Source organism: Taeniopygia guttata, chromosome 2 (genome assembly GCF_048771995.1).
Source record: "Taeniopygia guttata chromosome 2, bTaeGut7.mat, whole genome shotgun sequence".
NCBI classification, from domain to species: domain Eukaryota; kingdom Metazoa; phylum Chordata; class Aves; order Passeriformes; family Estrildidae; genus Taeniopygia; species Taeniopygia guttata.
In genome coordinates this window covers 30,327,341-30,353,778 of record NC_133026.1, presented here as the reverse complement: position 1 = coordinate 30,353,778, position 26,438 = coordinate 30,327,341, and the positions used below count along the sequence as shown (strand labels likewise).

At 37.7% G+C, this 26,438-nt stretch overlaps 1 protein-coding gene across 18 annotated transcripts in view; it reads right to left on the bottom strand.

The window, feature by feature from the left end:
* HDAC9 (histone deacetylase 9) overlaps window positions 1–26,438 on the bottom strand; it is a 458,175-nt gene that overhangs the window by 222,432 nt on the left and 209,305 nt on the right. For 10 of the 18 annotated variants that reach the window (XM_032746695.3, XM_032746699.3, XM_032746701.3 and 7 more), the window contains 3 exons: window positions 4,767–5,008; window positions 3,684–3,834; window positions 1,490–1,616 (listed from right to left, as the gene is read on the bottom strand). In XM_032746695.3, coding sequence (XP_032602586.1) covers window positions 1,490–1,616; window positions 3,684–3,834; window positions 4,767–5,008 — 520 coding nt within the window. The remainder of the gene's footprint in view (window positions 1–1,489; window positions 1,617–3,683; window positions 3,835–4,766; window positions 5,009–26,438) is intronic. The other 8 variants (XM_032746692.3, XM_032746697.3, XM_032746704.3 and 5 more) reach the window with 3 other exon arrangements.

Here is a 26,438-nt window from a genome sequence, read left to right as displayed (position 1 = left end):
GAGGGCTTGTCTAAAATAACCAGAAATATTGAATTATTATCTCTTGGATATCCCCCCTTCCCCAAATTATTTAGTGGACAAGGTAAATGAAACCTTGACTTTAAGTTCAATTTGTAAATTTTGTGAGCACACCATTCTGCAGCATGTAGCACACATGTCAGCAGAGAAGCTTCAAGCTGAAGAATGTTTTCTGACAACTGCTGGATGAAAGAAATATTGTGGGCAGAGATTTCTGAACAACCGCGTGGAAATTACATCATATGGCTCAGAAACAGGGGTTGGTTTTTTGCTGTTTTAGGGGGTGGGGGGGAGGATTGGTTGATTTTTTTATCTCAAGAGGGAGAGAGGGAAAGGAGAAAAACTTTCAAACTTTGTGTTTAGCTAAACATCATTTTACTTGGCCTTTTAGAGACTCTGCTTGTCTTTCCAATGCAGTGTGATTAATCAATAATATGTCTCTCTCATGAGAAGAAATACTACTTTCTGTAGTGTAGCAGAAAGCATCCTCTGCAGAGCTCCTCATACTCAGTCATCTGGAAAGTCCAGAAATCTTACATATTCAAGAGACACTTACACATTATTTAGAAGGAAAAAAAATAATGAATTACTGTATCTCCACGAAACACAATGTAATTACATATTAAATCATTTTGCCAAAATGCTCTGCTTAGCTCAGAACGCAAACCCCAAGGGCCAGCCTTCAGCAATCCTTTTTAAAAAGCATAAGTAAAAGATGGAAATCTAGTGTACCATATGCATTTCTGCTTGTCCTATTGAAGGTCAATGCGAGCATGACATTGAAGTCTTTCAGAAACGCTGAGTTAATTTTGTTGGATTCATTTATGCGGGGAATAAAAACTTCCAAACTGTGAACTCTTAACATGCGAACACACCGTTTGAAGGACTCAGCAAAATCACTTGCTTCCATGGTCTAAGCAGATTCTCGTCAAGGCCAAGTTATCATAAGAATATATAGTCCAGATGCTAAAATCCATGAGTCAGAAAAGTCAAATGACCACTGTCTTTCTCAAAATCTTTGTGAATTACTAACACCATTCAAGCGACTTCACTGGAATCAAAGCAGCATTTCTTCAAAAGGAAATGTTTTGTAATTGATTCAAAATCCAAGTAAGACAAACACAAAGTTGTTCTAACTGCAAAAATTAAGATACTTGGAAAAATGACAGGTATAGTTGTAAAGTTTGTGATAGCAACAGCTATAGATGCTACAGATGAACCAGCTGAAATAAAAACAATTATACAAATTTTTGAGAGGGTCTTGTTCTGTATAGTTCTCATCTCACCACTAAATACTGAATATGCCTGAGTTCAAACAGAAGTATAACACTTATGGCTTTTTGTTAATCTTTGGGTTGAACTGCTGCCTTGCTCTGGAGGCAGACTCTCAACACCTCTGCTGGAAAAGCATTCTGCCAAGTTTTAGCTGATACCTCAACAAGACAAGGAAGCAGCTTAATATTGAACATACGTGTACCAGAGCTTGGGGTGACGGCTCATGGAATGATTCTTCCCGTTTGCTGGAGAGTCTTTTGTAGCTGATTTACTTAACAGGAACTCTTGAAGTTTCTGCTTCACTTCTGTACTGGCCACTGCCCCTAAGAAACACAGAGTTAAATGCATCGTATCTTTACTTGAAAAAAATTACCTTTTTAAAGAAAACAAATCCCAAAACAGACTCTATGCCTTACTGCTGAAAGTTTTGTAAATTATAAACTAAATATTGTTGGAAAAAGTCAAAATGAGATAGCATTTGTATTAAATGCTTGTCTTTGGAAGCCTGAAGCTGGCTATGACCCAAAAATCCAGTGAAGTCATAAGGAATATTTCAACAGTAGATGAGGCCATTTATCCAGGGCCAGATGTATCTAAAGAATTTAAATTATTTCCTGATAGTCTCCAACAATCTGAATACAAAACCAACAACAGAATTAAAAAGACAGTAACAAAAGGTCAGTTTGAGTTTTTAGTAATGAATGTTTTTTCATTTAATAAAGTAATAGTAGCAACACAGAGAAATTGTCCTCTGAAATTGTCCTTGGTTATAAGCAGAACACTGCAAAAAGAGCAAGCAGTGAGGCTTTTAATTGGAGCCCCTTAAGAGCCTCTACGTGTGAAGTCTGGAAGAGTGGGGAGACTGCATTTTGACCTATCTTAGTGGCTAGCTCAAAAGAGAACAAAAAGTAGAGCATGTAAGGTTAAACTGCCAATTCAAGCTTGCAGCATGGGACATGCTTCTTTACGCATAGCCAGAATGGTGTTCATTGAGGAAAAAAAGATATGAAAACAAAAAATCGTTTGGTCTTCCATAATCAGTGAGAAAAAAAGGGATGACACCTCATTTCTTTCAAAGGTGCAGCACTAAGGCATTTTTGATACTCTAAGTATTTGGTTAGCCAGCCCTGACACACTACAACTGAGATGCTGAGCATGTCCCATGTGACCCACTGCCCAAAAAATACCTCTACTACTGCTCTGCTTCATACCCCAACTCCCTGACTACAACTCCCTTCTCTCCTCTACTCATTAAAAAGATCATCACCACCAACAAACTCTGGGGCTGGGCCTGGAGGGGTCACAAGCTGCTTGGCTGGCTGTTATATCCTGAACAGCCACCCAGCAAGCTCCAATCGAGAAGGGAACCCTTGAGGTCACATCTCTGCTCATCCTCTGGCAGGAGCACTAATAAAGCCTAACTGTTTATATGGAGGCTGATATTTTTTATACTACTCAGAGGAACCTTTTGTTTCCACACCCTCATATTTCTAGGTCAATAAGATGGAAATTTCTTAATGAGCTCATTGTTCTTCATAGAACTAGAAGCACCATGGACACCTTAATTTCTAAAGCCTACGACATGGTACACCTACAGCTGTTGAAGTGATATCTTTTTCCAGCCAAGGGGAAAAAACAAAACTCTTTTCTGCTTTGGTCTTTGTCAGTTAATTCTTGTGCTTATTTAGGAAGACAAGTAACAGTATCTGTTTGTGGCAGCTTCATTTTGAATATCTTCACACTATACTTCAACCTGATTTTCAAACTGACATCACTAAAGAGAATTATTTGTATCTGTCTCCCTCTAGTGAGCACCAAATCCTAACAAACCTTTTTAGTTATTTTCTTTATAGCTATATATAAGCTAGAAATAACTCTCGGTTATGCCTTATGAAATGTCATCAAGAACAAACACAAGACAGTTTGAAAAAGTCCCAGCAAAATATTTAGGAGTTTCATCCTAAGATATTCTTAAATCTTTCAATTTATTTTCAGTCTTGAAACAATGCTCAACAACTAATTTAATTTTTTGCTGTTTTGCAGTGCTTTCTGTATTGAGAAATAAGCTCTTCAGAAAGTTCTTGTGTGAAGCATTACACTTCCAAATTTCCTAATTTTTTTATACAAAGAGCTTGACTCTTGAGATGCATATCTACAAGTCTGTCAAAACTGTACTTTCCTGCAGTCTTCTAAGTCTGCCAGAAATGTGTTTCTGTGGGTGTAGTGGGTGGCCCTGCCCTTCTCAAAGCACAGTCTTGACTTCTCGACCTACGTATTTCACACAGGAATAGGCTTCCTTCACGTTCCTGTTCATAGTTCATTTTGGCTGGGAGAATGCAAAGGGGAATAGATTCATTTCTTATTAGGATTCATGGTACATTGGCTCTTACTTTCTCGTCCTCTTTCTTTGCCTCGGAGGGGAGGAAGCTGTTGCTCCCTGCGATGCCTCTCCAGTTCCTGCTCTTGTCTTTGCTGCTCCAGTTTCTGCTCTTTTTCAAGGAGTTCTTGCTGTTGTTTAATGGCTAGTAGTTCCTGTTGTAACTTGCACAGAACAAAAAGACATGAGAAAGTGCAGTTTGCAATATTTTCTAGGTCAGTCTGGGTTAAAACAACCCCCTTGAGTAACTGAGGATCTGTGCTTGCTTTTATGCTTACTCTTCTTTTCATCTTTTAACTGACTTCTAAGTGGCATAGTGCATTATTGGCTGTCACCAAATTGAACTATAGTGTCAGGTAGCAGCCTGCTGCTGTGGTTTCACTTCTTTCTCTTTTGGCAAAGATGCCTGGAAACTTCGCATTGTTCTTTGCCTGTTAGCAGCCCAATTCTGGTTGCTGTGCTCAGCTGCATTGTCAGCTCTGTCAAGTGGAAGTTTAGCACAGCAGCACAATGGCAAGTAGATAAGAGGGAAAAATGAAATGAAAGGCAAGATCATCAATTCCTGGTCAAAATCCATTATAGCATTTTTTCCATAATGCATGCAATCCCATAAATCATTTTCTTTCTGTATTATATGAGGAAACTCAGAGAAGAGTGAAAACACTATCAGGGTCTGCCTCCATTTTACAAATGCAAATATCATGCACTTGCCTATCAATTTTATTTGTGGACACAAACTCAAACATTAGCCCAAAAAAAAGCATCTCTTTATATACTGAAAACAGTATATACCGAGAAATCAGCCATATTGAAGTTCAGCTGAAAATCCAGGCTGTAAAATAGGTAGTCTGATCTTTTGTGGATGTGCTGGCTTCATGAGCTCAGTGACTCTCACACTATTGCCTTGGTCTGCTGTGAGCAAGTCACTGCCAGCAGTTTTACTTTAAAAGGCTTTTATCACCACAATACAGAGAAAAGAGCACTCAAACACCATCTCTCAGTCACAGCAAACCGTTCAGGCTTGTTCCCTTTCTGTGTCTGCTTAAGCATATTGACTTTGCAGATAAAGCAAGGGATAAATGAAAAATGTTGCTACCTTAATGTGCTCCTGGAGCTGGGCCTGATGCTGGCGGGTCAGGTTTTCATGCTGCTTCTGGAACTCTGCAATGAGCAGTTGTTTCTGAATCTGCTGTTGCTGCTGGATCAGGAGCAGCTCCTGCTGGAGCTGCTTTTCGCGCATAATCGGGTCCACCATGGGAACCATCATCCTGAGATCCGTTCGCAAGTCTAAGGGTGAGATCGGCTCCAGGCCCACGGGAACCTCCGACTTCACATCCACTGTGGGAAGAAAACAACAAAACATAGACATATTAAATGTAACGGGAGAAGGAGAATAGAGAGCATTCCTACTGGGAAAAAGACCCATTTCACTCAAAGACTTTTTCAATGTGCAGACCTTTCAAAACATTTAATGCAATCTGTGCTGTAAGCATTCTTCAACACTTCCTTTCCATTCTCTGCAAAAATTCCCAGATTAGTATTCTGCTAAACAGATTATCACACAACCCAGGCTCTAAAACCATGTCATAACCCAATGGAGCAATATTTAGTGAAAATCTCCTAGGCACTATTGATGATACACAATAAACACTCCAGACACTTCCTCAGCGTTAGATGAAGGTCTTGCAGTTCCCACTGAACTGCAAGAGATTTTGCAAAGCTAGTATGTAGATTTTTCTGAAGACACTGTTACACATTAAAAGATGCTCAGTGATACATGGCTACTTCATATAAATATACCTGGAAAACGCAGAGGAAATAACATGGAGAAATAATTTGACACACAAAATGAGAAGTTTTAATACAGCTTTTGGGAAAGTGACCACCATGCATAGCATAGCATAGCATAGCATAGCATATATATATAGCATAGCTATATATGGCCTATAAGAAAATGAATTACTTCAATTTGTTGTAGCAATGTTATAAATTCTTAATCCAACATTAAAGTACTTAATGGAGGAGCCTGTATTTTCTGTCTCCTAATTTAAATCAGATGGACTAAAAGGCAGCAGAACAGAGTGATTTCATCATTTCTACTACAAAACTTGTAAAGCTCTGGTTTTCACATCAAGTGAAGAGAGTGAGTGTAACTTTATCTATTTCAAAAGAACAAAAGACTAACAAGCAGCATATCTAGAACAGGAAAATAAATAGCAGCTGAAGGTCTCTACTAAAGCCCAGCAGTTCTGATTCCATCCACAAGAGGACAGTGAAACACAAACACATTCACTTTAGTTCCTATTCCTCTGCTATCTTCACTGGAAAATAAGATTATTAACTGAAAACAAACATGCTGTCGGAAATGACTTGGGAACAAGATTTTAAGCATATTTTCTCCTTTTTCTCTGCTGCAGCTGTATTTGTTTCCAAGAAGAAAACCAAAATGAAACAAAAATATTCTAGTAAGCAGAGGCAGCAAAATTGAAGCAGTATAAGTTGAAACTGCAGCAAATGGAGAGGACTGAATTCTAACTGTATGATCATTAGTAAAAGATTTTATAAAAATAAGAGAAAAGACATCAAGTCTTTTCTACTGATCACACTGTTTTATTCTCAAAATTCTGAAAATATACATTTTTCTGGGCCTTTTTTACAAAATTCTAGTAACTGTGATTGTAAGCCTCACAGTATAATTTGGCTTCTTAACCCACTATCCCAACAGAATGATTGTGTCTGAGTGCTTACTTTTGTTCTGAGACTAATCACTAAATTATGAAAAATCACCTTTAACATACAAAAACTACTCTTGATTATAAATAATTGCCACCGACCAAGAGAAACGGACAGGCAAACCCCCAGCCTTTCATCCCATTTATCCAGCAGCAATCCACATTCCATTTGTCTAGACTAAATATAGCTGCGTTTATACAAGAAATCAATAGTGCTTGCACAGAGCAGAGCAAAGACATGAATATTTCATCAAACCCAGAGAGAAATGGCAATCAGCAAACTGACAGCAAACCGTGTAGGCTGACTGGCCTGCCAGATAAGTATCCTGTACTTGGACAATGGCTCATTGCCTGCAAGTCACAATCTTATCATCAGCACTCTTCTATTTTTAACATTAATTGCATTGTAGGTGACAAAGGTTTATCATGTTTAAAGGGGAGAGATGGATTTTCTTACATCTTCTTTGACAGGATAATAAGCCTTACTAGGAGCAGTAACTGGAGCTCAGCAAACCCTGCAGGGTCTGGTTCACAATAGTGTTTGCAAACTGAACCCTGCAGGGTTTGGTTCACAATAGTGTTTGCAAATTGAACCCTGCAGCTTATTTTGCAGATACCAGCTGAAAGTCAGCCTCTACAGGTCTGCACGGTGATTCAGGCTGATTATACTTCCCATCTTGCACCAGCATCACATTTCTTCATTTTCAGAGAACGTACCATGAGGGGAGACCTTCACATTTTTTTAACAATGGAAATTTCCTTTCACTATTAGTAAAATCTGCAACTGAAACCAGGCTCAGTTTGGTAAGCTACACATTTTCTAGAATTTTCACACATTCAAATAATAAATCTAGCACTGGAATATCTATTTTATCAAGTTGATCTTAATTCCTTAATGTGGGAGAAAACAAATATTAGGGTAGTTCTAGACTTGAATCCATAGAAATCAATACATAATATTTAATACAATTTCAGTGCCAGTGTTTACCAACAAATAAATACAATCATTTATTTCCTGTCATAAATATTGCTAACAGTAAGTTTACCACCAAGACTCCTAATAACTGCTAACATAGCAAATATTAACTTTTAGGGGTAATTACTATTTTAAAACTGAACTAAGTAATAGTCAACCTCATCAGTTAAATTATTCTAAATAAGTAACTGTTAGATCACCAATCAAACAATGGTTTGCTACTGTCTGTTTCACAGTCCTAATGCCACAGGCCCTTTACATTCTTACTTGTTACTAGCTGACAAGAAAGACACAGAGCAGCTCCATGGAGCTACATCAGTGTGAAAAATGAGTAATGGAGCAGAGAATCAAAATCAGCGTCTTTAAAAGCTTTGACTTTTAGCTGAAGCATCTTCCCTCCACCACCACGCCATTGCAATTTTAAGTGTCTGGAGAGCAGAGGTGATGCAGAATCTTTACTCTCACTGGGGCTTTTTATGTTTTTTAACCCCATCTACACAAATATATATATATATATCTATATATATATTCTACAGGTAAAAAAAATAATGTCCTAATTAGTGCCCTCAACTTCAAACATCACAAGGAACAGTGGGATGCAGGATCTAAGCAACCGGATTCATAAAAATGTTAGACAAAGAAGGAAAGGAATGTATAATGAAAGCAAATATTAATCAGAGTCTGATAAAGGCTAACTTCACTTATTCCTCAGGATTTTCATATCACCAATGGAGTAAAGCGGTAGCAGGCATGGTTCAGACCCTGTCCTCACTCTCTCTACTGCAGTCCACAGCAGATCCTTCCCAATAGCTCTGCCAACTGCATAGCAAGCCTGGGATTCCTCTCTAAGGTTAAATAAAGACAAACTCTCTGAGCTCATGTCAGCTGCGGTGAATGCAACAGTAGACTGCAGAATATTAACTAAAAACGTTACTGAAAGCTCAGTGATTCCAGGAAATATGCCAAAATTTTAGTAGAAAAATATTTAATTTTCAGTTACAACACATTGCAAAAGGCATATGTATTTATTTTTCCTATAAATACTAAATTGCCTTTATCTTGAAACATAACAACAAAAATAGTCTTAGAAGAGTGTCCATATCAATTATACGCCACAAATGGCACTTCCCACAGGGCTTTTGAAATTCTGTGGAAAGAAAATAAGACACTTGAAAAATGGCATGCTTGTTGAGTGATTTAGATGCTTGAAGCATGTGTAAAAAAGAGGTAAAGGAGCTTGGTTTAACCCTCAGGCTTTGCATTTTGAAACCATTCCTTACAATGGGAACACTGAACAACTGTTAAGTCTTCCACTAAAAGATGGCATTTCAATCTCTGTTTCTGGTGACTGGTTTCAATTCCTGGTGTATTAGGAACACAAGTCTTTCAAATCACAAATGCTAAAGGAAAACATCAAAAAATAAAGCAGCCCGCTTTCTTACCACCATCTCCCAGGACGGGCAATCTTTTTTTTTTTTTGTCAGCAGCTACCTTTCTTGGCAAACATTTCTGCCACCTTTAAATTCAGGAACTGAAACAAGGAATGCTGCCATCAGCTGAACAGTTGTCATTCGTGATTTGAGATGCAATCAAGAAGAATTCTAGTAGACTGGCTTATAGACCATCTTGTCTAGTACATTTATGATTCTTACATAAGAGGAACTGTGTGGACTGCTGGGACTGCAGGGATCCAAGTTACCCTTTTCCCAAAGGAATGTCTAAGTTACACTGTTGGGCTAGGACAGTACAAAAGGCTGAAAATAGGAACAGGGCATAAAGCTGGTGAGCCGCCTTCTCCTGCCTTGGTTGTTCAAGGCAGACTTATACAGAAGAAGCAGTTAAGGTTTATAAAGTAAATGAGGAGGACTACAGAAGTTGGAACACTAAAATAAAACAACATCTGATAAAAGACAGATGAAAAGTTTCTCCAACCAGCAGTATTTGGTAATAAAAACATATTGCTGAAAACACACAAAACCCAAGTAAAATCTAGAAGAACCATTATGAAGAGAAATGGCCTCACCTTACCCCAGACAGCATCTTGGTGAAGTATTACAAAGAAAAGAGAATGAGAGCTTATACCAGTGCTATTCTCTTGAACTCTGCTCTACAAAAAAGAGCCCAAAGTTATTATTAACTTGTACAGTACTTTTCATAGATTTCATATGCTTTTCATAAAATGAAAAAAAAAACCAGAATAATTTTGCACATTTTAGTGTAAAGGAAACTGTCTCCATTTGGCCTCTTCATACAAGGAAAGTAAAACCACTTTTTGGAGAATTAGCCATCAGTCAGTCATGACATAATCAGAGCACTAAGGAATTTACAGAAAAGAGTCCTAAATGCTGAGAAGTGTGGAAGATTCACCCCCTTTACCAATAAAGATAATACTTTAAATTTACTCTACAATTCAAACCTAGAATTTCTTTAACCAGATTTATGTGCCAACTCATTCAGGATTTGAAAAGCACTCATACCTGAAAAGCTATAATAGTGTCTTTGAAACAGATTGAAAAAAATCTTTGAAAAGACTGAAAAGATTAAATACCGTAGGAGGCTGAAAGTTGCAGGAATAAGGAACAGAGGGTAAGAGGGAAATTTTGGCAGGCATGTGAGCCACAAAGTAACTGGCAGGAGATGGGACAGAGAAGGACTATCCAGGCAATAAGACACAAGCACGGGATAAAACACAGGAAAAGGAGTTAAATTTCTGCTCTGAGAAGCTGCATTAGACGGACCCTGCTCACTCTGTAATCTAAGAGCAGCCCTGGCACAGTGATAAGGTGGCAGTGAGGCCACAGTGTGAATAAGGAGCTAACACAGGAGCGATGTGTCCGTGGTGAGGATGCTGGGAAATTAAGCGAGCAAAGTGGTTTTGAACAGCCATGACTAAAGAGACTGGCATGAAAACTGCCACTGAACAGCAATTGTTCAGTGTTCCAGAGTGCAGAAAATGTCCTAATCTGGAGCCTGTTCCCTGGAGGAGAGGCAGCTGGCAGCTTCCTGGGGGAAGTGGTGCCACAGCAAGACCTCTGTGGCAGACAGCAGGAGTGAGAAGCTGAAATGTTAAGAATAACTAGTGACATCAGAAGTACAAGTCAGATGATCAATAAACTGTGAAAGGTTAGGTTACCTCCCATGGGATGCTTTTATCATTTCACCTCTGGTCCTAAAGTCTTGTACCTCAATTCTCAGCTGGCATAATCTGTCATTCTTCTGTTACCTTCAATATAGGCAAAGCTTCTTTATGCCACCTGAGAAGCTAGATGCAGAGCCTCTCTCAAGTGAATAGGGATGAAAGAAGACAGCTTTCAGAGCATCTCATTTTAGCATGAGGACAAAAGCATCCAGATTTAGGATGACACTTATAGAACTTTTTTGCAATATATAAAATCAGCACTTTCTCCACTATCTCAATTATGCTGGAGAGTGCATCAAACTGAAAAAAGTGTCACCTAGATGTCACTGAATGTTATTAAATATTTTTGATTCATTATACATCCTCAATCTTACACTGGATTTTGGTTGTCATGGGCAAGGAAAGCAGAAAAACTGCATATGAAAATGGAAAATTTCTTTCAAAGGTAGCACAAGAACTTTTTTTGGCAGTTAAGTACTCAACTGCATTTTGCAGTTTTAGAACTTTCTCACTTGGGAAAAAAAATTGAGAAATTAAGACTTTTTCTGTATTTTCCAGAGTTATTTTCTTGGATTATCTCTCAAGAGTCAGTAATTATTTTAAAAAGTACTATCACTGAATCAGAAGTATAAGTGAACTGTCAAACTTGATGAGGCACTCAATTCAGTTTATAGTATTAAGGAGAAGTGTAATAAATTAAACTAGAGAAGTATTCCCCTTTGTTCAGAAAAAAGGAATTTTATCATGATTATACCTTTTTCCTATTTCTTTTAAGTGTTTGCATACATGTCATAATGAGAAGTAAAATAAATGCAAACAGCGATCTGGGCTTTGATTTACCATACTCTTATTTCCCCAGGGCCTGGAAAGGAAGCTCAGACAACCACAAACTTCTAAAATATCAGTGAGAGGCCTTGAAATACCAACACTGAAGTTACAGTTAGCTGGCTTTTGTAAAAAATCAAAGGTTTTTCATATTGATTTACTAAAATCAGATTCCTTCTCTCCAAATATGCTTTTGAATCAAACACTCATAACAAGTAGAAACATAAATGCCATCTAACTTGTTATCTCCAGAAAGCTTTGAAATGTTAGTGTTTGCTGTTTCTTCTATACTGAATACATGAGCGAAAGTTCCACTTATGAACCTGACAGAGTTCATACAAATATCAGGCCAACCACTTCTGTCACAGGAATAAAGGCAAATGTGCCCAGTAAATCACATCAGAACGTGAAACACTTTTAAACTCAAACCTGGGATGATCTGTTATCAAGATATCCAAGCTGAGCTATATTTGGGGTTCTGAGTTACTTTATTTATATTTCACCTAGAAGAACCCTTACATACACGTTTCTCTACACCCATCAGCACACAGGCATATCTTCACTTTCCAGAATAAGCCTTTTTGATATAAGGAACATTAATACCCTAAATTATAGATACTACTGCTGCAGGCAGGATAAAAACAGGGCAAAGATAAATGCACATATAGTTAAAATGTAGAATTTCTATGTAACTTTATTCTAAGTTCCAAAATCTATGATATACTGATGATTCCATTAGATAACGATAATAAATCAGTGTTTGTTATGGCATCAGGTTAACCAATTAGACACTAATGTGCCCTCTGCATAGTATCTATGCACAAAAAAAATGTCAGGGAGGAATGTAAAACAGCGTTCTTTTGACTGTGGATCTTCTGTGCAAAAATCAGTACCACTGCTAGTGAGAACCCTGTGAAGATGCCAACTCAGGTTCAGTTTGGCAACACCACTTAGGTGTTAAAGAACTATGCAGGTACAATGTCTCCGAGTCAGCAAGTACCAGCTTATCAGTATCTTCCAGTCACTTCAATATAAACTCAAAATTAACTATTTAAAGTGAAAACATGTGACATAACTGTCTGTGCACTCTCATACATACATAATTCTAACATCATATCCTGAAATGTTAAGAAAAAACATGGAGCAGACACAATACAAAAGGTTCCTCTCACCTCCCTTTTTAAAACACCTATGATTGATGCCACGCCCACACGAGAAAGGCAACATGTTTTCAATTGTGTCGCTATCATTCCACATAAAAACTCAGTGTACCAAGTGTCCCAGGGACGACGGAAAGGGCACCATGGAGGGTTCTAGAGACCTGCAGTCTTTGCCTCATCACTGATCTGGAGGCAACACAAGGCTGCTACAAAGGGTACCAAATAACATCCAGAACTTAGGATTTCACTTATTTTCTTTCATCTCTTCTCCACCCGTGAATGCTGCAGGCACATTTGTGACATTGTTGAGTTTGCACTTGCTGAATAATTCACAACAGTGGGGCTACCACTATTCTAATCTCAAGGTGATGGCAGAGAGAGAGGAGAGGGGGGAAAAGCTCTTTGTTGAAGTGAGGATATCAAAACAGCTACCATTTGGGCATGCCAGCAGGTATGTCCTGAAGTATCATAGGGCAGCATGCTCCAAGAAAGTAAGACAGTGGGTGGAGGTTTGCTGAACAAGTATCCCCAAATAGCATTGCTATTTCAGGGGTGTGACAGCCAGTGCTCCAAACAAAACCCTTGGAAGGCAAGATGTAGGGCAAATCTTTCAAGGAACTGTTGGCAACTTTGTTTTTTTAGGAAAAAAGATGACACCCCAAAAATGTACTGAAAACAGTACCTTCCCGTTCCTTTTGTTGTTGTTGTTGTGGAAGTATGTGTTCCCCAAAACACTACAATAATTAGGGGTTTGGTTTTTCTCCTTTTTATTGCATAGAAAAAACTAGCATTTACTAACATAACTTCTTAGGCTTATCTGTCTTAACTTATTATACCCAGGAAATCAAGAAGAACTTATGTTATCCCAGTGTTTCTTATAAATATTTATGGAACATCCTGATCTTGGACAAGCATTGGGCTAAAAACGATGTTGATCCTAAGCACAGCAACAGGGAGGACTGAACATAAACCTCCTCCAGAGGAGGTGAAGAATCCAACAGAAGGATATTATTGCCTTTTAAAGAATCTTTCTAATGAGCTAGTAAATGCCATGACAGTTGGAAAGTGACAGCACAATATTACTTACAGTGCTAGCTCAGAAATAAAGTTCTTCTGTATTCTATGCAGAATTAACAGTTGCAGACATTTATTGGCAAAGACGCATGTGTTTGTATTACACATTTTTTCCTATTCTGCTTCCCTTTGTACCACATTGCCTTGAACTGCAGCACACTCAGGGGACTCTCTCTCCCTCTGCTCACATAAAACACCAAGCATATTTGCACAGAGATTGCAATAAAATGAATAGATAATACTAAGTTAGTGGCTTGCTGTTTTTCAGAGCCCACCTGCTGGGTCACTGATACGTAGCAGCAGAAGAACTGACACCATGAATAGAGAAAACACTGTTGGTAAGGCAGGAAAAATGAATGGCAACTATATGGTCCCAGGGATGATGCAAAGCAAAGGAAAGGTAGGGTTTATTAGATGCTGGCATTCAATCAGCAGCGGCAGAATATAAAAAATACAAATAATGCTAATACGGCTGATGGGAATATTAGGTCGTATTCAAGCCCCAAAGTTGGATGGATAATGATGTCAGTCGGCAGAGAAGACAGGCTGCTCTACAGAAATTTAAGGAGGAGTTACTGAGGAAGGTCCCTCTCAGCTTGATGAAAGGGCTGTGAAGGTTTTAAAGGTCTCAATCCAATTTATTTTCTGCTGCAGATAGAGTATGTCTTTTAGGAAACAACTTTGACTACCATGCAGATGGCCTCATTGCCATTACTGAGACCTTATATAAGGCAGGCACTCCACTAAAAGAGATTATATAAAATATATGAAAAGCCTTATGAACTCACAAGCAAGGAAATGTCAGTCTTCTAGGATGCTTTCTTATATTTTTGTCCCATCAATGTGAAGACAGTTGTGGTTTTATGGAGTATAGATCCAAACCATAATTATTTGCTGTAAGTAATCACAAAAAGTCTTTCTCATATTTTGCCATTTGAGATTTGGGGGAATTACTTGAAAAACTGAGACAGACATCTCAGGTTCAGAGCTGCAATCCAAATGTTGAAGAATAATTCCTTTTATACTAAAAGAGTGTCTTGGCAAAGATAAACTCTAAGATGTTTACTTTTGAAATCAAATACTGTTCTCAAGCTGAAAAAAATTCCAAGTTAGGTATAAAAGACCTTGTTCATGTGACACACTTAGCATCATCACTACTAAACTATTTATCTAAGTTTCACCTTTCCATTTTTTTTCACTTTTCACCACAGTAAATGATGTCAAGCCTATTTTATCCATATCTGTGTTTACTTTCTCTTGACAATCTACTTTGATTTCTTGAAAAAAGCTGTAAATCTGTGCTTGAAATTCAAAACATTGCAGTACCAACCGGCTACTAATGCTACACTGTATAAGAGCAAGAAAAACTATTTCTATGATTTTTCATAATGATGTAACACTAAACGTAGAAAATATCCTTCGTGATTTGTGCTCTCCAGAAAGGAGGGATCTATGAAAGGCTCTCTTTGGAATGCAGAGACTTGATTTCAACCACCAGAGGGAGTCAATTCGATGTTTCAGGACAACTACAAAATTAGAATGAAAAGAAAAAGCACTTACAAATATCACTATTTAGTCCAGATTTATGTGGATACTATATGAAAATAGAGTTTAATTTTGGTTCTTTTCAGTGAGATAAGAAAATTACCATTTTCACTTCAATTGCTCATTAACAAAATTCCTACTAGTATACTTTTTTATATGACTTCAGATAAAAATTTAAGGAATAAAAATATGGTATTTTATGTAAGAACAATACCTATAGTTATACTCAACCTACTACTCTTTCTGAAGTTCAAGACACTGCTATACACAAAAGTCTTTTTATCAGCTGTAAATACAGCAGGTTTTTTTCAGTTTATTTATAGTTCAGTCAACTCAATCAGTAAGTAGAGTTATGGATTTAGTATGAGTAGTACAGGAAACAAACAGACATTTCTCCTTACTCTGACATACATTTTGTAATTTTTAAGAACTGGAAAAGCAAGCTATAGAAATTAAGATGACAGCAACTTTCTCAGTACATTAGCTAGGGATATTTTCTGTGATTATTATTCTAAATAAACACTGAAAAACATGATTCTGCATTCTGTAATATTCCAGACACTAATATAATACTTCTAAAAATTCACCTGTGATGTCAAAGAAACAATAGACATTGAAAATTTCTATGCAATTTTGATGCCACTAAGCAAGTGAAATTCAGAAAACTGAAAAAGCCAGAAGTTATTACCCATATTTGTTTTTCCATATCTCAGCAGGTCCATTTTTCTTACTAGTTGGTTGGTCTTTTCTCTCTTCATCTAATCTGATATGCAGAAAGTCAGTGGCATTTCTTCAGTTTCAAATGATAGAGTCTTTCTCAAGTAAGTTTTGCAAGCAATTAAATTTCCTACTAAGAAGTCTACAAAAATCAGTGGGAACTCTTCTCAAATTTCAAATTCAAGTTTTAGAAACCCACAGATCAGGCCTGGAACAGGCACACTAGACTAATGGAGTCAAGCACTAGAAATTGCTCCTCGAGAAACTCTCTGGGTCCTTTGAGAATCTCAGCCTAATCATTTAAATAAATCCTAATCATATGGAAACTCCAACCCCCCTCCACTTAACACATTAATCACTCAGAGCAGAAGTTCCCCTCTCACCAGACCTAAGATGAACAACTCTCAGCACATTTAGACCTTTTGACTGAGCTTTTGAACCTGGCTGGAAACATCATTACAACAAGATAAAATTCTGCAATACAAGAGGCAACTTGCAAGTAAGTGTTAAGTTCTGCACTCTAAGCAGAACTTTTTAGTGATCAATGAGATGGCGTTCCATGTTATGGAATTATTGCATCAGGCATTGCATATTAAGGACGGGGAGAAAAAGGAAGTGCAATTTATTGAAGGTTTGCCATGGAAAGGCTCTAGTATTAATTTTAAGGTGAAGCACTGAGAGTAGGCTGGTTACCATAAAGAATTTATTAATGTGTTCACTTTGACATGAGACAAACTGGAACCTAGCCTGAATCACCCTCATCAAGGTTCTACCCTCATCAAGATACTGTAGAAGGCTGCACTAGCAGCAGTGTAACTCAGTAAGTCCTTCTTTCAGAATTTTTTTTTTTTTCTCAGAAATGTGGAAATTCTTTCTGACTGCTTCCCTTCTTAAGGTTTTTTATATTTGTGCCATGCACACTTATATCTTAGGGTTATGCTGGTACAAAACAGAAGCTTATTTCAGCAAATGAGGTTATTTTCACTGATTTTTAGATGTGCTTGTGTTTGGGTTTCTTCCCGTTAATTAGGATTTGGTAGTGCATACCTGAACTGAAATTTCTACACTGTTATGGATTTCCCAAAAGCCAGCCTTGGCCAAGCACTCTCTCTGCTGACTGTAAATTTCAAGTCATTAAATGAATGCTGAGACCATGGTAGCATCCATAAAGCATGTTTCACACCATGTCCTAGGAACTGAAGGTGACGAATACACCCCATGAAGCTGACCTCCCCCTGCTCACCAGCATAATCCATGTCCCAGAATTAACACAAAATCTACGCAATCACGAGCTATTCATCACTGTGGACAGAAGCACTCTGCAGAACCTTCAGGAACCGTAGGGTCTGGACATAGCATAAATAGGGAGAGAATGACCAAGTGTCAGCCCCTGTGCAGGAAAGGACGTCTGGAAATGCAGCTGATGGAGATGACACTGATTCCACTCATTCCAAATACATGAGTACTACTCTGTCAATTGAGAGGTATGCACCTGATGAAAGATCTCAGAGAAAAGCTAATACCCAATCCTATTATATTTCAACACAATTCAGTCCCCAAATGACCAACAAATGCTCTTGGTTTAGAAAGAGATAGCTTATGCACCCATAAAATTCCATTTCATTACCAATCACATCTACATCTGCCAGATAAAAAAAGAAAACTGAAGTTGCTAGTCAACACACATGCAAAACAGCTTCTGACCTTAATTGTCTTTTGAATACAATTGAATGGTGAAACTTCTGCACCAGAGATGATTAAAAAATAGTGTATGATCTTTCTTTAAAAAATGTGACAACAACCAAATGTCACAGTCCATTATCATCTTTATTCATCCATTTCCAGAATATGTACCATGTTTTATAGAGTTTGCTCCGCCTCATCTTAGGACACTCTGAGAGCAGAGAAATATGTCTTTTTCTGAAAAAAACCCCGTTATTCGGTTCTAAGAATTTGCACAATTCACTTCCTTAGCTCTTCCTTGACAATGTCTATTTAGAAGAGATCTATTTATTCCTCACCACATTTCACAGTTCCAGTTTCTAAATGAGACTCATATTAACAAAGGCTAGAAAGACATAAACATGACTAAAGAAACCAAGACTGTTTTTTCGAATGTAGGTACAGTGGTTTTTCCAGAGGGGAAAAAATTCCAAAACCTTCAAAGATGGGCCTCAATGCAATTTACCTTTCAAGACTTTCTGATCTTGCTGAAAAAGAGTAAAGTATAAAAGTGTTTAAGATAAAATTAGTAATTGTAGATAACTGTTCATAAATAAAGGTCAAAATTGACCTTCTTCCAAGAGACAGATCTGTAACTATTTCATGATAAATGATTGTTTGTTCACCATTATTGTCACATTGGATTACAAGCACTTCTTCCTTCCTGCAATACAGCAGACATCACGTTAAAGTAATTTCAAGATGATATATGGTATTAAAAAAAAAAAAAACAACCCAGAGGAGTGAAAGGAATCCACTTTCCACAAATTCACTCTGTGCATAGTTATTACTCTTGTCTCATTATTTTCTGCTTAAACTAAATTACCTATGTCCTCTTTTATACTGCAGTATTTTCAGGGAAAAAAACCTCAAAGAATATGCTGGAAGAATATGAAGATCACAGCACAGACAGTAAAAAGAGCAATGGAACTGTGGAAAAAACTCCAGCCAAACACAACCATATTTAAGGAGATCATGTAGCGAAATTCAGATTTTTTTGTGTGTGCTTTGAACAGATGGTCTGTATTTGCTCCTACCCATGCACTTTATAAGCTCTTCACCATCGTCTCCAGGTACTACTTTTGACTATGGAACATTTGCTAGTGCCTCCTCCTGCTGTGAAACGCCACTGGCAGGGTCATTGAAACGGGGGTGTACATTGGTATGGGCAGGCAGAGCTGTTCTGATCCTTTCCCTGCGGTTTCCTTTCCCACAGTAGGCTACCCAATATTCCAAGGCACGTCCTGAACCAGTATAAACTTCCTGCAAAATGGCTGTGGTTCCATTCCTTAGCCCAACCTAGAGCACCAGGGACCGACCACAGTCTCTAGAGTACAGATGTATCAACATGCTACTGCAGTAGCTGAGTAAAATGATTAATGTATTGAAATACTTGCATTTGCTACAGTATGTTCCTAACCATTTTCTTACTACAGAAGCATTGGGGTCTGCTAACATAAATCAACCCAAGTAAAAAAGAGCAACTAAGAAAAAAGTAACATTGACTTCATTTAAAGTTTACATTTTTGTTTTATATATAAATATCTATATATACAAAGAGAGCTAGACTAAGAAGCAGACATTCTAAGGCCCCACCAAGAGCTGCAAAATAAAGAACCATTTGGATCATACTAGAAAAGAATATTTCTTCTTACATAATGTTCCAGCTAAGGGATAGGATGGAAAGCTAGAGAAAAATGGTTCAAGTATAACCATTATTAAACACAAGAAGAGCTTAAAATTACACCTCAGGGAGCTAAGCTGCTTCACGCTGTGCATAAGCTGCACATCTCCTCTCGCAGCAGTTCCCAGCAGCCCTCCCAAGCAGGGTGCAGACTGTAACAGATCTGCTGCCATAATCCTCTCCCCGGAGGAAAGGAAGAGCTCCCTCATCTTGCTTTAGGAAAGGAGATGAGACACAGGCTGTAGCCACTCTGAATATCTGCTATTTGAGTCTTAAAGTGACAGTCATATGAGATACAGCCAGTTTATTAAGCCTGATTGCCTTAATAAACCAGTATTTATAATCAGAGTCCATGGGAAGCAAGTGCAAGAGCCGTGAAACAAGAAGGAGCTGAGTAAGCAGGGACTGCAAAGAATTATTTCTTCATGGATGAATATGAATCCTACACCCCACACTAAGCTAGTAAAACATAATCCTGTATTTAATACAATTAAGCCAATTAGCACCATATGAACACTATTTAAAAACTTGTTGAGCTGGACAGCCCAGCGCCTTGGGAACAGCCTTCATTCAGCAATGACAAAACCATTCTTACATTAAGCAGAACTTTTGCAGCAGAGGAGGACCACTCCAGAACAAAAAATAGCACATGATAACTGATGTTGACAACTTCCAGTAGCAAGCTCCCAGCCATCTCAGTGACCTCTCAAAGACAGAGCCACCAACATGAACCTAATAATCTTTAGCTAGTTTAAACTAAGTAAAGAAAACCATATGGCAAGAAAATTCAGCCAGACAGCCACAGGGCTGTTAAACTGCTTTCCTGGGTTATCTGCCACTGGGGTTGTGTACTAGAGGCAGTGGGGTGAGAAGGGGGTCTGCACTGCTAGACAAAGCTCTGCTCCCCCACTGACACACTGGTTTTCCTGTTGAACCCTCTTTTCTGCTGGATTCCCCGCTGGATGAGTGGATGGATTAGGTGGCAGGAACAGTCAGGTAAGGACAGCAGTGAAAATCTTGTTCTAGGTCTTGCTAAGACTTCTTTTGGCCCTCTACCTGCATTTTCCTGCTTACAGGTGGTTTCATGGCAGCAGCACATGTAGTAAGACAGAGGAATGATCAAAATAATTTCTTCATTTCCTTCATGATTCATATTGGCATACAGTAAAAACAGTGAAGTGGAGAAGAAGAGAACATGAGAACCTCATAGATTTTAATAAGACAGAATAATGAAAAAGGGCAGCCAACTCCAGGTCTAAAGCTGGTGGCTCTAATGAACCTCTGCACCATGGTAGACCTTGAAATCTGTGTGTGGACTGAAATAATCCGTGTCTGCCAACTGTTTACCAACATCCATGGCCTTGTTGCCAATATCCTTCTGTTATGACTTTTACACATCTTAAAGGACAAGGAGTTTTAAGTCTCTCTTCAGTCTAAATATGTAACTAAGGATCACAAGTAAATACCTGTTGCTTTCATTCTTACAGATTTTGCTAACAACTTTTGGTCAACATCGTCTGACTGCTAAACCTTACCAGAGTACTCACTGTACAACAGGTGAGCTTAGCCCAACAGGCATTTCACATTATTTTGCTGATCTATGATAAAGCAGATAATTTCAGAGAGAAAAACTTAAATGGGTGAAAAGGCGCTGAGAGAAGTCATGAATTTAACCACACTGCATTAAAAAAAACAGATGTGCAGAGATTTGTAAGTTTTTAGAGTATTTACAGATATAAAAAGCATTCAAAAGAAAATCTGTGTCTTTCATATTAATTCCTAACCTTTCTCCTGTCTCCTTTGACACATGCTCTCAGCAGAGTCCTGCTTACAGTCAGTCTGCCACTACTCTGCAGGCCATGCAGTCCCCTAAGAGTAATGCTACTTGGCATGATCAGAAAAGGTGGGCTGGCATGTACCAATGGCCATGCTGCAGCCTCTTTTCTGCTCTCTGCACTTTTCAGGGACAGAGCAGAGAAAGACAGTGACAAATTTACAGGCAGAAGCCAGTATTTATTCACACTGCAAGCATACTCTCCCTCATATGGTCATTTTGCAATCTCTCTTATCTGGGCATGTATATTTGAGCATACACATAATAAAACCTGATTGATTACACTGGAAATCTTCCTGATGTTACATCTTAATATTTAGATTGATAAATAAGAATTTGCCAGCTCTTTAAATCATCTTCTGAAACGCCTTCCTGGATTTTAAATTGCACCTTTCAACTACCAATTTAATCTATTAATGTGTTAGGACTGCAGTTTTTGTAAGCATTGTAATCCTTTAGTCAGAAATGCTACAATTTCAGTCTTCTCCAATGACACTTTCCCTTCTGAAAACCACCATACAATTTGCTTTTCAGATCATATTAATTAATCCATCATTGGATTAAACTGCTGTCATTTGTTATTTGTTATGCTGTTAGCAAACTGCTGGGTTTTACTAACTTCCATGTAGTTTGTACAATTTAATATCATCTCCATTACAAAATGCTTTCAAAGCTTAAAAAATGGTCTTTAATCTTAAAGTCCTGTTGCATGGCATGTTTAATTTATAAGCACTTTCATCTGTAGTCAGTATTTTCCTGACACATTTTTGTTTGTAATTTTGATGGCAAACTACAGGTAACAGAACATTTAGCTCTACATGAAAGTAAAGACACAGAGCAGATATCTTCTGCTTAGACAGGTATGCAAAAGACAGCAGAAATTATGTACAATTCAGAGCACAACAGCTCTTTGTGGATAAATGATGAAAGATATGGTTTCTTCCAGTGAGTAGTAAGTATGCATAACAAATAGCTGTACCACTGTTTGGTTTGTGGTTTTTTTAAGAATGCACCACAAAATAGGGAGAAGTACATGACTGGTATCTGTACTCTTTACTGACCATTTCAATAGTGTTTCTATAAATATGGCACAGGAGCAGCTATAAAGCAATAGATTTAAAAATAGGTCAGAGGCATTAGGAGCAGATTATACTGTACAGGTGGGAAACAATGATTTCTGGCACAAATACAGATTATGTCTGTGTTCAACATGTAGGAAGTTTCCATCAATACAAATCAGCTGCCACCAGTGCTGAATGAGCTCCTGTCATTGCAGAGCACAGCATGAATCTTTGACACAGCTCTATTGCCTTCCTTGAGATATTTCTATTTCAAGGGAGTAAAAAGTCAGAAAACAGAAACATTTTTAATGTGGGTTGTGTGAATAGACCTGTGATGTGTGCCTATAATAAAAGACTGTATATTCCTGATAATTATTGCTACTGGCTGAGAAACTACACAGAAAAGAGAGACTTGCTTTTCCTAGAAAACAGTCATAGCTAGGGAAATTCAGGTATACAATAAGGCAAATTTTCCAAGGGAAATATTGTTTGTCAGTGCCAAAGAGCACAGTGTGGTTGGAACTTCTTGAGACCCTTAACTGAACAGCTCTTCTTTGTCTGTCTCGATTGGCATGGGCATCAGATAGGTTGTGACCCCCTCTATCCACCAAGGATTGCCAACTGCTTTCATAAAAGGCATAACAGAAGAACCATCCTGGCTGTCTGCCTCCTCCTGAGATTCATCTTTTGGACACAGCATTCTTTGGTACTTGTTTTGCCAGTTCTCTTTAAAGGAGACACTAAATAGGAGAGTATGGTGCCAAACCAACCACAGGAAAGCAGTCACATACTTGCCACACTTTTTACAGATGGCACTGTCTTTAATAGTTCTAAATATCTTATCATTCTCTAAAGTTCAATATCTTGATAATCATGGAAAATATTACATATATTAAACCTCTGCATCTCTCAGTTATCTCTCAGCTTTTCCTTTGCATTTAGCAAGTTCTTCCTCATTCCTTCTGCTTTTGCTTTCTGTAAGGCAGAAAGAAAGGGAGAAGGGTGATAAACCTGTACAAACAGTACTTTCCACCACTGCAATGTCCAATGTAGCATACATAGACAGACTTCCAGAGGAGAAACTGAAACTCAGATTTGGACTCAGAGTCTTTATTCCCCTTTGGTTTGTATATGTTTTGTTTTGCTTTGTCAGGAAGAAAATAAGGAAAGAATATGCAGAGCATCAAGAAATCAGTGTTTTCCAGAGAACTAAATCTCAACAGATGTCTAATTTACACCTAAAGTTCCTAACAAACAGTTGAAATCGGTTCTAGATTGACTGCTACCACAGATTCATATGAATTCACAGAACAGGTCCCATTAGGCACACCTCTTGAAGGAGTAAAAAGGTTCTCCACATGAGTTTCAGTCACTGGCCAAAATTCCACAGCCACAATCCTCAGCAGAAAACCATACAGGGGAACAAAGAAACAAGAAATACTGCCAGACATCAGTTGCCAGTTGAAAAGTTGTGGAGACACAATATTTTCCTTCAAAAATGTATCTCCATTCATGTGGAATCCAACTGATGTGCTTTAAAAGGCTCTTCAACAGAATTCTTTGACAGCTGTAATAATTCCATTTAATGAAATATATTGGCTTTTTTGGCTATCACTACTAACTATTCATACTGCTAATCATCTTAACATTTTATTTCCTGAGAAGTGAACTGGTATAGAGAATGTAACAGAAAATGTTAATCAATTGCACAGCTATATATTTAAATAGGATATGGCTATTAAATTAGATTTTAAATTGGCCCTAACTTCAAGTAGACACTCAAGAATAGGAAAAAGTAGTTTTATGGCTGTTAGTCTACATCAAACATTGTGCTTGTTTTTTCCAAAGGGCTTTTTTCTCTCATCTGTTCCCCAACTCTCACCACATTCCCTGCACTCAGCTTCTAATTCTCAGTTCCTAGCCATCAATACAAGCTCAGTGTTCCAGTTTATCCTGTCAGGTTTTTCTCTTTCCTACCCAGGGAAAGCAAGATGAGTAACTGAGCACAGGAATGACAGATGTCCTTTCTGTACTTGGATCCAGGTTCAGATTCAGCCTACAGCAGCCAAGAACCAAAACAGCTGAGCTCTGAAATGGAGCACATTCAAATGTAGATGAGATGGAATCTTCAGGTTATCTACACAGGTCCACAACTTCTATCACACAGAAACTGTGGTTTTATCAAAATCTTTATATTGGCCAGATCTTTACAAAATAAGTTGATAAAATGTATTTTCTATTGTGATAGTACTAGTGTGTTCCCACCACAACAAATTCCAAAACTTTTGCCCCTGAATCTGTACAGTCCACATGCTCTTAAAGATCAGCAGAAATTTTAATATGAGCACTGTATGTGAGCCACGGCAGCAAAGCAGGTAAGGTGACCCTTGATGGGTTTGCTTTGTTCTTCCCCTGCCATTTTAATATCACGTCTCTAGTAGCTTATTATTTATGTAGCTCCATGCTCATCTGTGGTTTGTACTATTGCTGAATGTGGGGGTGAGCTACTGTAAATCAGTCTTTGACTAAGCAGATGATCTGAAATCAAGGAATAGAATAGAAGAAATTAAAAGACTCAGAATAACTGACTAATGAATGTAATTCAGGTACCACAGAGATCTTAATTTGGCAAAAGTCACACTTCATTGAATTCAGTGAAACCCTTTCACTGGGGAAGATGAATTGTATGGAAGGTGAGATGAGAAACTAGATAAATATATTTGATTTTTCCAACCTAAATTTGGTAATTGCTATATAGAGGTAGGTGTGCTTAATCTAGATGAAAATCTGATTTCCATAATTCCTGAAATTCTCTTGCAATATACATTAATTTATTCCTTTGGGAAAAATCTTTGTCATTGGTTAAAATAAAAAGTAAATTCCAACATGACACAGAAAAGCAAAATCCAACATATTTAAAATCTCTCTATATATATATCCCTTAATATTTATACTTATTTTGGATCTAATTTTGAATATAATTAAATCCCTCAAATATCTTCAACAAAAAAACTAAGGGTATTTATTTTCCAAAAGTACACATCAACAGAAAAAAAAATACAGAGGAAATGGATAGTGTTGATAGTGCTTATGAAACATTTATTAGATCTCTGTGGATACAAGTTAATACATGGCATCAAGTTACAAAATTGTGTAACTTGTACAAGCAGTCTTGTTTCTAAGAATGAAATGTTTGGCAATGTAGGATGCCAAAATTCTCATCTTTTGTAGCAAGAATTTAGCTGGCATAAATCTTTGGAATTAGCCTGCATCAGATGAAACTTGAAAATTTGCAGCATCAGTGAGTTTTCTCACAAGATGTTGACAGTAAGAGCTTGTATTTTCAGCAGATATGGGTAATCATTTCCTCCTCCTAGTCAAAGAAAAAACTCTGCACTTCTGAAAAGCAGGGATCTATAAATATTTTGTGAGAAGCCCTCTACTCTTCAAAGGAATAAAATCCACTGAAGATTGATTTAGTTGAAATGAGTAACCTCTATAGACAAAACTTATTTGAGGGATTTTCCCAAGTAAGGAGACACACAATGTTAGTTTCACTTCATGATACCAGTACAGCTTTCCAGAACAATTCCAAAGCAAAATTATTTGTAGTCTTATTAACCTATTTAAATAGAATTTTTAAGGGGATTTTTTATATTTTCTGATAGAGAGTTAATTTAATCTTGGCTCATTTTATCCTGGAGTGAAACCCCATCTTGCTCAGTTACAGAATACACAGAAAATTTACTGCATATTTATAATGTGTCAGAACTAATGACATCAGTGAATATCTAGTTGCCTAGAGTCAGATAACAGAGAGCTCTGCTGACTGAAAAGGAAACTTTGCCAATCTGTGCCACCTTTAATATTTTGCTAGATAAAGGAAAACAAAGTGGAATCCACAATCCCTCCACTTTGCAGCAATATTAATTGGCTTGCAAAACTACTAGTGCTGGTGATGACTAACAATATGAAACAAATTTAAGGCTTGAGTGCTGGAGTCCTGTATTGCACTTTGACTACATGCCAGGCTTTTCTCTGCTTTCTGAACTAAGACTCCTCCTTGGGTTTTTGACCTTCTGGGGTATAGTAAGCCCAGAGAAAATAAAATCTCTTGTCTTCCATATCTACATTTACCACCAGCAAACACCACTAGATCATGAATAATTCTGCTATGATCCTAAGGCAGATGACAGTTCAACACCAAAATAAGTATTAATGCCACTTGAAGCTGAGTAACGTCATTACTCATTCTGATATGAAAAGGTGTAGAGACTCCAGAGCCATAAATCCAGAAAT